General features: G+C 36.1%; 1 protein-coding gene across 1 annotated transcript in view; it reads left to right on the top strand.

Moving 5' to 3' along the window:
• Positions 1-11,509, top strand: part of LOC132547423 (uncharacterized) — a 31,130-nt gene extending 19,621 nt beyond the window's left edge. Inside the window, exons 13-19 of the mRNA XM_060211179.1 lie at positions 3,496-3,595; positions 3,748-3,826; positions 4,175-4,272; positions 6,183-6,315; positions 7,380-7,469; positions 7,908-7,971; positions 10,483-11,509. Coding sequence (XP_060067162.1) covers positions 3,496-3,595; positions 3,748-3,826; positions 4,175-4,272; positions 6,183-6,315; positions 7,380-7,469; positions 7,908-7,971; positions 10,483-10,547 — 629 coding nt within the window. The 3' untranslated portion in view covers positions 10,548-11,509. The remainder of the gene's footprint in view (positions 1-3,495; positions 3,596-3,747; positions 3,827-4,174; positions 4,273-6,182; positions 6,316-7,379; positions 7,470-7,907; positions 7,972-10,482) is intronic.
• Positions 11,510-13,167: the final 1,658 nt, after the last annotated feature.

Here is a 13,167-nt window from a genome sequence, read left to right as displayed (position 1 = left end):
AACGTCAAAATAAATTATCATACTGCACAGATTTATCTTATGAATTTAACTTTATGATTCAATCTCTGTATGACCATGGTCAAGATATTCTTATTTTCTAGCTGTCCATCACTTCATAATTTGACAGTCCTGAATGTCAAAACAATTAATTATATTTAATATAGACTCCTATTGGGAAGTTCAAGACTATAAGCTTATACAGAAGTGTATATTTCTTGCACATAATCATAGCAATAAAGAAATATAGTTATTTATTTGCTTTACTCTCTTTCAGCAGGTGGATGTCCCTGAAGAAATGAAATCTGGAATGGTAGAAGGTATCTCTTGATTATTCTAACTTGGAATTGGCCATTGTGACCAACAATTGATTTGAGGACCTTATGGTGGAGAAAAACGTCCTTCTTTCCGACCTCCAATTAGGTGTTGAAGATGGTTAATCACTTGAGGATATGCTAACAACCATGTTGCCTTTTAAGGTTACAGTACTCTCTAAAGGCGGCAATATAATTACCATCACAAAAGAAGAATCAACAAATGGCAGAAACTAAAAAAATGTGTGGAAAAGATCATTGTATGCTGCATTTGTAGTAAATTTCTTTACAATCTTCAATTTACTTAAGTAGAAAGATTCACTAGTTATACCAAGTTTATGTAGAAAGGCTCACTGTATACTGAGTTTGTAGTGTACATAGAAAGGTTTACTTATTTTTTTTTTCTGAGTTATGTATATACAATATATAAAAAAACTTTTTGTAGAAAAGATCGCTGTATACTGAGTTTATAGTTTACAATTGTCTAGAAAAATCACTGTATACTGAACATAATACAACTTCTGTTTAAAACCTTCATTTAAACTTAGACATGAATTTTTTTTTATTTATCTTAAAAGTCTACCTACAACAATTTTGTGTATGCAATCTTGTACTAGGATATTGACATGACAAGATTACATTGCTGATCAAAGCATGGAAAGTATACTGAATAAAGAAAACAAGATATAAGCATCTTTATCATGTTTTTATTTTTATTATTATCATTATTATTTTTCCATGATGTCTGTCCACATGGAATTTGTAAGCACTCTTGTGCATTCTTATACCACCAAAAGGGTGGGTAAATCGAATCAAGTTGTCTCTGTCCATCCATCTGTTTGTCTGTCTGTAGACACATCTTGTCTAGACAACTTCCATGAAACTACAGTAATATTCGGGACAATGTGTAGATGTGCATGCACCATTTTCCCCTGGAAATATTGATTGCCATGGCATCTGGTCAATATAGACAGGTTTTGCATGTCGGTCAACTTCTAAACCTGTTGACCAATTTCAACAAAACTACGCAGGAATATTAGGGAACATGTGCACATGCCGCTGTGTTTCAGAGGATGTTTTTTTGCAAAAGGTCACCATGGGGAGATAACTAAGGCTGTGGGTGATGGGGGTATTAGTTATCATTTGGATTACAGTTTCAGTTATCCCTGGGCAATGTGGAGAGGATATAGTAATGATTTTGAGGATTGAATGTAGAGGTCACAGTACTTGCATAAGTACTATATGATTACCTTGTAAACGCATTGAGACCAAGACAGTTAGTATACCTTAATCAAATTTGGAACATGTATCCCTTGTGAGGAGAAGTCGGTTTCTTTAGAAATTCAGGGTCAGATATCAAAGATCAAGGTCACAGTCAAAAAACGGATAGTTGCATGGGGGTGTTTTTCCATTGTATTACCCTCATTTTTCTATCAAATTTCACAACCTAAAAGATATTCACATCTTGTAAATTTCAAGGTTCAAGGTCACTGTAAGGATGTTAAAAAAATGATAATACAAGAGGAATAAAATATCTTGTGACAAGTTTTAGAGAACAAAGAATATATAAACATGAAAAATTGGAACAATATCTACTTGAAGATTCCCAGAAAAAGTACAAGGAGAATAAGACCAGGTTTTCTGGAAGAATAGGCATCTTCTATTTTAAGTTATGGTGACAAGTCATGTTTGTTTTAGAAAATTGGCACTCTTATGCAGTCATTTACAAACAATCTGGAAAATGAAGCTGTCCAATATTTGTATGTAGCATGTTATTTGCATGATGGTCTAACTAATGGTCTTAAACCAATAGGATACACAGTCTTTAAAGTGATTAATATGGTGTCCATGATCAACATTCCCTACAATGTATCCAAAGAAATGGACAACTTGATTTACTGATTGCATATAGTTGGTTTCAGTATATAGCAAGCTAATAACAAAGAATTTATTTTTTAATGGTCTTAGCATACCAGTACTTTCAGTACTTTGATTAAATGTATTTTCAGTTTAGCATGTGACATGATTAACTTTTCACCTGGTTGGAATTGTTTCATGCAAGAATGGTGTATTAGTTACAAAATGATTGTTGCTTATTTAATCAGTTTATATTGAATATTAAAACACAAGGCAATCAACTCTTTAATGGAGAGAATAAAGGGGACAATGATATAAAATTCTGAAAGTTCTCAAAACTTTCCAAACACTGTTCATGTCAAAAATAAGTCAGATATCAGAAAGACAAATTTCCTTTCAGTGTAATAGTTTAATCATAACTGACCTAGATTTGTTAATAAATGATGGATCCTAAGGTAAATGTTCACCACAGATTTGTTAATAAATGATGGATCCAAGGACAGATGTTCACCACAAATTTGTTGGTTGATGACAGATCCTAAGACAGATGTTCACTACAGATTTGTTGGTTGATGACAGATTCTAAGACAAATGTTCACCACAGATTTGTTGGTTGATGACAGATCCTAAGACAGATGTTCACCACAGATTTGTTGGTTGATGACAGATCCTAAGAAGAATGTTCACTACAGATTTGTTGGTTGATGACAGATTCTAAGACAGATGTTCACTACAGATTTGTTGGTTGATGACAGATCCTAAGACAAATGTTCACCACAGATTTGTTGGTTGATGACAGATCTTAAGACAAAAGTTCACCACAGATTTGTTGGTTGATGACAGATCCTAAGAAGAATGTTCACCACAGATTTGTTGGTTGATGACAGATCCTAAGACAAATGTTCACCACAGATTTGTTGGTTGATGACAGATCCTAAGACAAATGTTCACCACAGATTTGTTGGTTGATGACAGATCCTAAGACAGATGTTCACTACAGATTTGTTGGTTGATGACAGATCCTAAGACAGATGTTCACCACAGATTTGTTGGTTGATGACAGATCCTAAGACAGATGTTCACCACAGATTTGTTGGTTGATGACAGATCCTAAGACAGATGTTCACCACAGATTTGTTGGTTGATGACAGATCTTAAGACAGATGTTCACCACAGATTTGTTGGTTGATGACAGATCCTAAGACAGATGTTCACCACAGATTTGTTGGTTGATGACAGATTCTAAGACAAATGTTCACCACAGATTTGTTGGTTGATGACAGATCCTAAGTTAAATGTTCACCACACATATGTTCTGTTGTTACAGCACAGTTAAGTAAGGCTTTGCCCAGTAATATTTTAAGCAAGTATGAAGACCGTGTCCAGGAGGAGAATCTTAACTTGGCTGACCTTCCTGACCTCGTCAGGTATGTGTTTAATTTAACTTACCTGTTCAGGTATGTGTTTAATTTAACTTACCTGTTCAGGTGTGTTTAATTTGACTTACCGGTTCAGGTACATGTTTAATTTGACTTACCTGTTCAGGTATGTGTTTAATTTGACTTACTTATCATTCCAGATGTCCATACTGTGACTTCGCAGCCATGTTAGATCCAGGCTACCCAGTGTTTCAGTGTGCCAATCCTACTTGTGAGAAGGTCAGTATAGTAATGTATAGCAGGTTAGGTAAGTTTATGTTTTAAATTGGACAACAAGTTTGAGCAACCTTAATCCCAGGAATGCCAATCATTAACCTTATGGACAGTACAAGTGAACCTAGGTGTGTAGCAGGAACTTGGTAAAACCAACTGAAATCACCAACCAAAAATCATGCAACCTCAAAGAGAAAATTGAAAAAGATTTGTATGATAAGTGGTTTGAGGTGAACAGTAATAACCTGTTATGAATGCTGCAGATAACAACAAATATGAAAAGGGTACATATATTGTACAGATATATATGTTAATTTGTCAAGCTTTGTAAGTGTTGTGTTGATGTGTTGGTAGGAAACATGTCGCCATTGTCAGGAGCCCTGGGCAGATCACATAGGAAAGACTTGTGATCAGGTGGAGAAGAAGGATGAGGTGAAACTGCGTGTTCAGTTGTAAGTGGCTGTAGTATTAAACTCAGTTTTTATTGCTAGAGGTGTAATCTGATATCTACAAAACCATGACGATTTACGTATTAGTGTTAGTGGTGTCACTTGTGTCGATATATACAAAACCATGACGATTTACGTATTAGTGTTAGTGGTGTCACTTGTGTCGATATATACAAAACCATGACGATTTACGTATTAGTGTTAGTGGTGTCACTTGTGTCGATATCTACAAAACCATGACGATTTACGTATTAGTGTTAGTGGTGTCACTTGTGTTGATATCTACAAAACCATGACGATTTACGTATTAGTGTTAGTGGTGTCACTTGTGTTGATATATATTAAACCATGACGATTTACGTGTTAGAGCTAGTGGTGTCACTTGTGTTGATATATACAAAACCATGATGATTTACATGTTAGAGCTAGTGGTGTCGCTTGTGTTGATATAATGATAGCAATGTTGTAAACATATCATTGACACAATGTGCTTTATTATCTAATGATGAAATATTGATTATACCCCCATAAATAGAAGTGGGGGTTGGGGGAGCTGATTCAATTGAAACTAAATATCAATCTATAGGACCATAAAAATTTGCATGCATCATATTTTCCAGAAAGTTTGGTTGCCATTGTAATTAAGTCATTGCATCTGTGAGAGGTATAAGTTACATCATGTACCTTTTTAGTTTTAAGTTACATCATGTACCTTTTTAGTTTTAAGTTACATCATGTAACTTTTTAGTTATAAATCACAACATGTAACTTTTTAGTTATAAATCACATCATGTACCTTTTAAGTTATGAGTTACAACATGTAATGTTTTAGTTATAAGTTACATCATGTAACTTAATTGTATTAAGTTGCATGTGACTTTTTTGTTTTAAGTTACATCATGAAACATTTTAGTTATAAGTTACAACATGTGACTTTTTAGTTAAAATTACATCATGTAACGTCTTAGTTATAAATCACATCATGTAACTTTTAGTTATAAGTACAACATGTAACGTTTTAGTTACAAGTTACATCATGTAACTTTTTAGTTATAAGTTACATCATATAACTAGTGTAACTAAGGCTGATTTTTATAACTAGTGTAACTAAGGCTGATTTTATAACTAGTGTAACTAAGGCTGAGTTTTATAACTAGTGTAACTAAGGCTGAGTTTTATAACTAGTGTAACTAAGGCTGAGTTTTATAACTAGTGTAACTAAGGCTGATTTTTATAACTTGTGTAACTAAGGCTGATTTTATAACTAGTGTAACTAAGGCTGATTATATAACTAGTGTAACTAAGGCTGAGTTTTATAACTAGTGTAACTAAGGCTGATTTTATAACTAGTGTAACTAAGGCTGATTCAATAACAAGTGTAACTAAGGCAAGTGTAACTAAGGCTGATTTTATAACTAGTGTAACTAAGGCTGATTTTATAACTAGTGTAACTAAGGCTGATTATATAACTAGTGTAACTAAGGCTGATTTTATGACTAGTGTAACTAAGGCTGATTTTATAACTAGTGTAACTAAGGCTGAGTTTTATAACTAGTGTAACTAAGGCTGAGTTTTATAACTAGTGTAACTAAGGCTGATTTTATAACTAGTGTAACTAAGGCTGATTTTATAACTAGTGTAACTAAGGCTGATTTTATAACTAGTGTAACTAAGGCTGATTCAATAACAAGTGTAACTAAGGCCGAGTTTTATAACTAGTGTAACTAAGGCTGATTATATAACTAGTGTAACTAAGGCTGATTATATAACTAGTGTTGACAACATGACTTTTGCTGCTGATGTGACTTCTGTTTATGATGTAACTGCTCTGACGATATAATTAATGTTGATTAAACACAAAAATTTAAGGTTATGAAAATAATTATAACGTTGATATAATTTAATGTCCACAGTGAGGAAAAGATGACCATGGCAAAAATAAGAACCTGTATCAAATGTAAAACCAAATTCACCAAGTCTGAAGGTTGTAACAAGATGACATGTCGCTGTGGTTCTAAGATGTGCTACATTTGCCGAAAGCCTAATGTAAGTACAATTAGTAAAATAACATATCAAAGCTGATGTTTAATCATGTGGCCTGATGTTATTTAGCTACATTTAAACTCTACCCTTAACTTTAGTAGGGAATGAGCTTGGAGATAAGGGAGGTGAGGTGGGGGTGCAAACTTTAGAGAAGGGAAACAAAATGGTGTTGAAGCTACATATGGAAATGTTTTTGCAACAAGAAAGTAATGATGAGGTGTTCTTTGACCTTGAACAGTCACCTTGACATTGATTTTCAAGAGATTCAAATGATGGTATATGACACACAAGCCTTTTTATTGAACAGCAACACAGACAGACCTTTTTATTGAACAGCAACACAGACAGACCTTTTTATTGGACAGCAACACAGACAGACCTTTTTATTGGACAGCAACACAGACAGACCTTTCTTTAGACAACAGTACAGACAAGACTTTTTTATTGGACAGCTGAACAGAGAAGCCATTTTATTGGACAGCAACACAAACAGACCTTTTTTTAGACAGCAGTACAGACAAGCCTTTTTATTGGACAGCTGAACAGAAGCCATTTTATTGGACAGCAGTACAGACAAGCCTTTTTATTGGACAGATACACAGACATACCTTTTTACTGGACAGCAACACAGACAAGCCTTTTTTATTGACAGCAGTACAGACAGACTTTTTTTTGGATAGCAGTTCAGACGAGCCTTTTTATTGGACAGCAACACAGACAAGCCTTTTTATTGGACAGCAACACAGACAGACGTGTTTTTGGAAGCAGTACAGACAAGCCTTTTTATTGAACAGCAATACAGACAGACCGTTTTTGGACAGCAACACAGACAAGCCTTTTTATTGGACAGCAACACAGACAAGCCTTTTTATTGGACAGCTGAACAGAGAGGGCATTTTATTGGACAGCAACACAGACAGACCTTTTTATTGGACATTAAAAAACATTACAAAATATTCATTTTACCCGAACTACAGTGGAAACCCTGGACAGACACGAGTAACACTTCATGTATACAACATCTAATACAGTGGCAACAATTTATGCAATATGTCACACTTTTACAGATTGACTACAACCACTTCTGTCAGCATGTTAGAGAACCAGGCAAAGGCTGTGACAAGTGTACTGCATGTTTCCTGTGGAGTACAGGGGAGGTAAGTCTGGCAATTGTACTGTTTCCTGTGGAGTACAGGGGAGGTAAGGCTGACAATTGTACTGTTTCCTGTGGAGTACAGGGAAGGTAAGACTGACAATTGTACTGTTTATTTTGGAGTACAGGGGAGGTAAGGCTGACAATTGTACTGTTTCCTGTGGAGTACAGGGGAGGTAAGGCTGACAATTGTACTGTTTCCTGTGGAGTACAGGGGAGGTAAGGCTGACAATTGCACTGTTTACTTTGGAGTACAGGGGAGGTAAGGCTGACAATTGTACTGTTTACTTCGGAGAATAAGAGATGTTTTCAAGTGACATGTGTTCTGTTTCCTGTGCTGATATAATTCATCACAAAACATTACAGTTTCCTTTATTGTGGATGTAATAAGGCCTTGTATATGTGACAAATTATGTAGTAATATTTTTGTGTCTTTCTAAAGGAGGATGACAAAAGGGCAATAGAGGAAATAAGGAAGGAGGCAGAGGAGGCCAGAAAAGCACAAGGTAACATAATACATTATATCATTAGGTTGTCCAATACCTGTGGATAGATCAGACGACTTCTTGTGATCCCCTTTTGTACCGTTGTCTGGCATTCATCATGCATCGATTGACTGTTATATTTTCAACTTCTTGAAAATCCCGGACCAATTTCAATGAAACTTTTCATGGCCAAAGGTGAACAAAAACTAAATGATATGGTCCCCACCTTTCAGTGGGCCAAAATAGGATGAAATTGACTGAAATTCCAAAAATTGGAAATTGTAAATAATTCTTAGTTTGGTAAAATCATTAGTATAGGATGATGGTTTGATGGTATGCACATATTGATCCTGATTGTCTCCCAGGTGTTGATCGGCATGGCCAAAAGGGGTCATATTCACTCAAATTAGAAAAATTTTCAATATCTAGATATGATAGAATCTATTGCCCAAGGATAGGAGAATTCATATAGGAAAATAACATCGCTGAGTGTAATCTCTTTTAATGCATTTGTGAGTGGAAGCCTTAGCATGAGATAGCAGTTAATTTTTTACACATTAAAATTTGCACTATATCTACAAAGTTGTTCAAGATATCTTAGTGTGTTCAGATGATTTCTATGACATGTTACAAAAGGAGTGATAGCATTTTAAATCAGGTGACCATTGAGGCCCTTTATGCCTCTTGTTTATTTTCTTGTTGATAAGAAGAATGGTACAGGTGTCAGGATATGTGTTATTTCTTCATTGCATGATGAAGCTATAAGGTAAACCTCAATCATTTCTACTCCTTTTTTATAACTGATCTCAACATTAGATGATAAAAAGTTTGTGTTGATGGACAGTTTAAGTGTAAAGGTCATAGCATATGATATATATTAATGGAGTACTGGTGTTAAGTCTCATCCTGTATCCATAGGTTAATTGATAAGTTGTTAATAATGCTTTATAAAATCTGCAGTCACTTACTACAACAGTGTAGGTCACACTGGTCAAATACTGGGGATAACAAACAATAACGGTCACTTACTACAACAGTGTAGGTCACACTGGTCAAATACTGGGGATAACAAACAATAACGGTCACTTACTACAACAGTGTAGGTCACACTGGTCAAATGCTAGGGATAACAATAACGGTCACTTACTACAACAATGTAGGTCACACTGGTCAAACGCTAGGGATAACAATAACGGTCACTTACTACAACAGTGTAGGTCACACTGGTCAAATACTAGAGATAACAAACAAAAACAGTCACTTATTACAACAGTGTAGGTCACACTGGTCAAACGCTAGGGATAACTAACAGTCACTTACTACAACAGTGTAGGTCACACTGGTCAAATACTGGGGATAACAATAACGGTCACTTACTACAACAGTGTAGGTCACACTGGTCAAATACTGGGAATAACAATAACACTCACTTACTACAACAGTGTAGGTCACACTGGTCAAATACTAGGGATAACAATAACGGTCACTTACTTCAACAGTGTAGGTCACACTGGTCAAATACTGGGGATAACAATAATGGTCAATTACTACAACAGTGTAGGTCACACTGGTCAAATAATGGGGATAACAAACAAAAACAGTCACTTACTACAACAGTGTAGGTCACACTGGTCAAATACTGGAGATAACAAACAAAAACAGTCACTTACTACAACAGTGTAGGTCACACTGGTCAAATACTGGGGATAACAATAATGGTCACTTACTACAACAGTGTTGGTCACACTGGTCAAATACTGGGATAAGAAACAAAAACAGTCACTTACTACAACAGTGTAGGTCACACTGGTCAAATACTGGGGATAACAAACAAAAACAGTCACTTACTACAACAGTGTAGGTCACACTGGTCAAATACTAGGGATAACAATAACAGTCACTTACTACAACAGTGTAGGTCACACTGGTCAAATACTGGGAATAACAAACAAAAACAGTCACTTACTACAACAGTGTAGGTCACACTGGTCAAATACATTTGGTATTATTTAATGGAATACATGTATATTATAATAGTATAAGATATTGATTTGTGAACTGAACGCCATATGGCATGGTCAGTTCATATATGCTCAGGTGTGTCACAGTTATGGCCAGTTTGTGTTTGGTCAGGATGTCACAGCCATGGTCAGTTTATGTGTTGTCAAGATGTCATAGTCATGGTCAGTTTTTGTGTGGTCAAGATGTCACAGTCATGGTCAGTTTGTTTGGTCAAGATGTCACAACCATGGTCAGTTTGTGTGTGGTCAAGATGTCACGACCATGGTCAGTTTGTGTGTGGCCAAGATGTCACGACCATGGTCAGTTTGTGTGTGGCCAAGATGTCACGACCATGGTCAGTTTGTGTGTGGCCAAGATGTCACGACCATGGTCAGTTTGTGTGGCCAAGATGTCACGACCATGATCTGGGTGTAACAGTAATGTACAATTGGTGGTGATTGATTGTGTGATTTCCAATTTTTCATTGATATATCATCTGTATAGAGGTAAACTATCAGTTTTTACTTACAGGTTTTGGTGACAGCAAATTGATAGGAGCTCCTGACGAACCACCCACAAAGAAAGTCCGAGTATGATTAACACAGAATGATAAACACAATCAACAAAGAAAGTCCGAGTATGATTAACACAGAATGATAAACACAATCAACAAAGAAAGTCCGAGTATGATTAACACAGAAAGTCCGAGTATGATTAACACAGAATGATAAACACAATCAACACAGAAAGTCTGAGTATGATTAACACAGAATGATAAACACAATCAACAAAGAAAGTCCGAGTATGATTAACACAGAATGATAAACACAATCAACAAAGAAAGTCCGAGTATGATTAACACAGAATGATAAACACAGTCAACAAAGTCCGAGTATGATTAACACAGAATGATAAACACAGTCAACAAAGAAAGTCCGAGTATGATTAACACAGAACGATAAACACAATCAACAAAGAAAGTCCGAGTATGATTAACACAGAATGATAAACACAATCAACAAAGAAAGTCCGAGTATGATTAACACAGAATGATAAACACAATCAACAAAGAAAGTCTGAGTATGATTAACACAGAATGATAAACACAATCAACAAAGAAAGTCCGAGTATGATTAACACAGAAAGTCCGAGTATGATTAACACAGAAAGTCTGAGTATGATTAACACAGAATGATAAACACAATCAACAAAGAAAGTCCGAGTATGATTAACACAGAACGATAAACACAATCAACAAAGTCCGAGTATGATTAACACAGAATGATAAACACAATCAACAAAGTCCGAGTATGATTAACACAGAATGATAAACACAATCAACAAAGAAAGTCCGAGTATGATTAACACAGAATGATAAACACAATCAACAAAGAAAGTCCGAGTATGATTAACACAGAATGATAAACACAGTCAACAAAGTCCGAGTATGATTAACACAGAATGATAAACACAGTCAACAAAGAAAGTCCGAGTATGATTAACACAGAACGATAAACACAATCAACAAAGAAAGTCCGAGTATGATTAACACAGAAAGTCCGAGTATGATTAACACAGAATGATAAACGCAAACAGTACAAATTTGGCCAACATCAAACAATTAGAATGTTGTCAAGAAAGTGTGGCCATCTTCAAACATTGGAAGTGTGGCCATAAAGTGTGGCTGACATCAAACATTAGAAGTGTGGCCGTCATCAAACATTGGAAGTGTGGCCATAAAGTGTGGCTGACATCAAACATTAGAAGTGTGGCCGTCATCAAACATGGGAAGTGTGGCCATAAAGTGTGGCCAACATCAAACATTGGAAGTGTGGCCATAAAGTGTGGCCAACATCAAACATTGGAAGTGTGGCCATTATCAAACATTTGAAGTTCAAATGTGACCATAAAGTCTAGTTAACATCAAACTGCTCAAATGTAGCCAACATGAAACAGTTTAAGCTTGTGTAATGAACGAGCACAGTTCCTGTTTAACGACAAACAATTCATGTACTTGTGATGTACAACAAATATTGATTAAATGTTTTCTATTGTGATGCACAAAATGCAATGGAATGACAGAATCTTTGGTGATGAATGACAAAGTGTTCACAGTGGTAGACCCTGTTACAGTGATAGACCTTGTCAAAGTGGTAGACCCTGTGAGGTACTGACTACCAGAGAGATTTGTGTGTGTTGTAGTACCTGGTCCAGTTTGTTATTGTGTTGTTGAGACACTGCCTTTATAATCTAGTCAAATTACAGTTTTATTATGAAATGAACTTATTTAAACCACATGTCCATGATACTCTGTTCTTGTAGGATGCTTGATTGTAAATCATCATTAGATTTGATGTTTATGAAAACAGATCAGGTACTTTAACATGATTTAGTTGAATTTCAGCTCTGTATGTAAACAAGTGTTTACTTTTCAATGCAATAGATTCAGGCGAAAACACAAGTAAACTCCTTTTACTATGCAAGAATCTCTTGTAGCAGATAGTTCCAGGCAAATCTATCAGATTCTTGATGGAAGGTTGTAGTACAAGAATTGAGTAATGTAGTCCAGTATGTACCTTGGTACATGTCCACAATGTCTGACAGTGTGATGTAGTCCGGTATGTACCTCGGTACATGTCCACAATGTCTGACAGTGTGATGTAGCCCGGTATGTACCTCGGTACATGTCCATAATGTCTGACAGTGTGTAGTCCGGTATGTACCTCGGTACACGACCACAATGTCCCACAGTGTGATGTAGTCCGGTATGTACCTCGGTACATGTCCACAATGTCTGACAGTGTGATGTAGCCCGGTATGTACCTCGGTACATGTCCATAATGTCTGACAGTGTGTAGTCCGGTATGTACCTCGGTACACATCCACAATGTCTGACAGTGTGATGTTGTCCAGTATGTACCTTGGTACACAATGTCTGACAGTGTGATGTCCAGTATGTACCTCGGTACATGTCCACAATGTCTGACAGTGTGATGAAGTCTGGTATGTACCTTGGTACACAATGTCTGACAGTGTGATGAAGTCCGGTATGTACCTCGGTACACGTCCACAATGTCTGACAGTGTGATGTAGTCCAGTATGTACCTTGGTACACAATGTCTGACAGTGTGATGAAGTCCGGTATGTACCTGGGTACACGTCCACAATGTCTGACAGTGTGATGTAGTCCAGTTTGTACCTTGGTACACAATGTCT

This window comes from Ylistrum balloti, unplaced genomic scaffold, assembly GCF_031769215.1.
Source record: "Ylistrum balloti isolate Yb309-2 unplaced genomic scaffold, AGI_CSIRO_Ybal_v1 Utg369954, whole genome shotgun sequence".
Taxonomy (NCBI): Eukaryota; Metazoa; Mollusca; class Bivalvia; order Pectinida; family Pectinidae; genus Ylistrum; species Ylistrum balloti.
The sequence above is the reverse complement of the archived record's forward strand: the minus strand, read 5'-3'. Positions and strand labels throughout refer to the sequence as shown.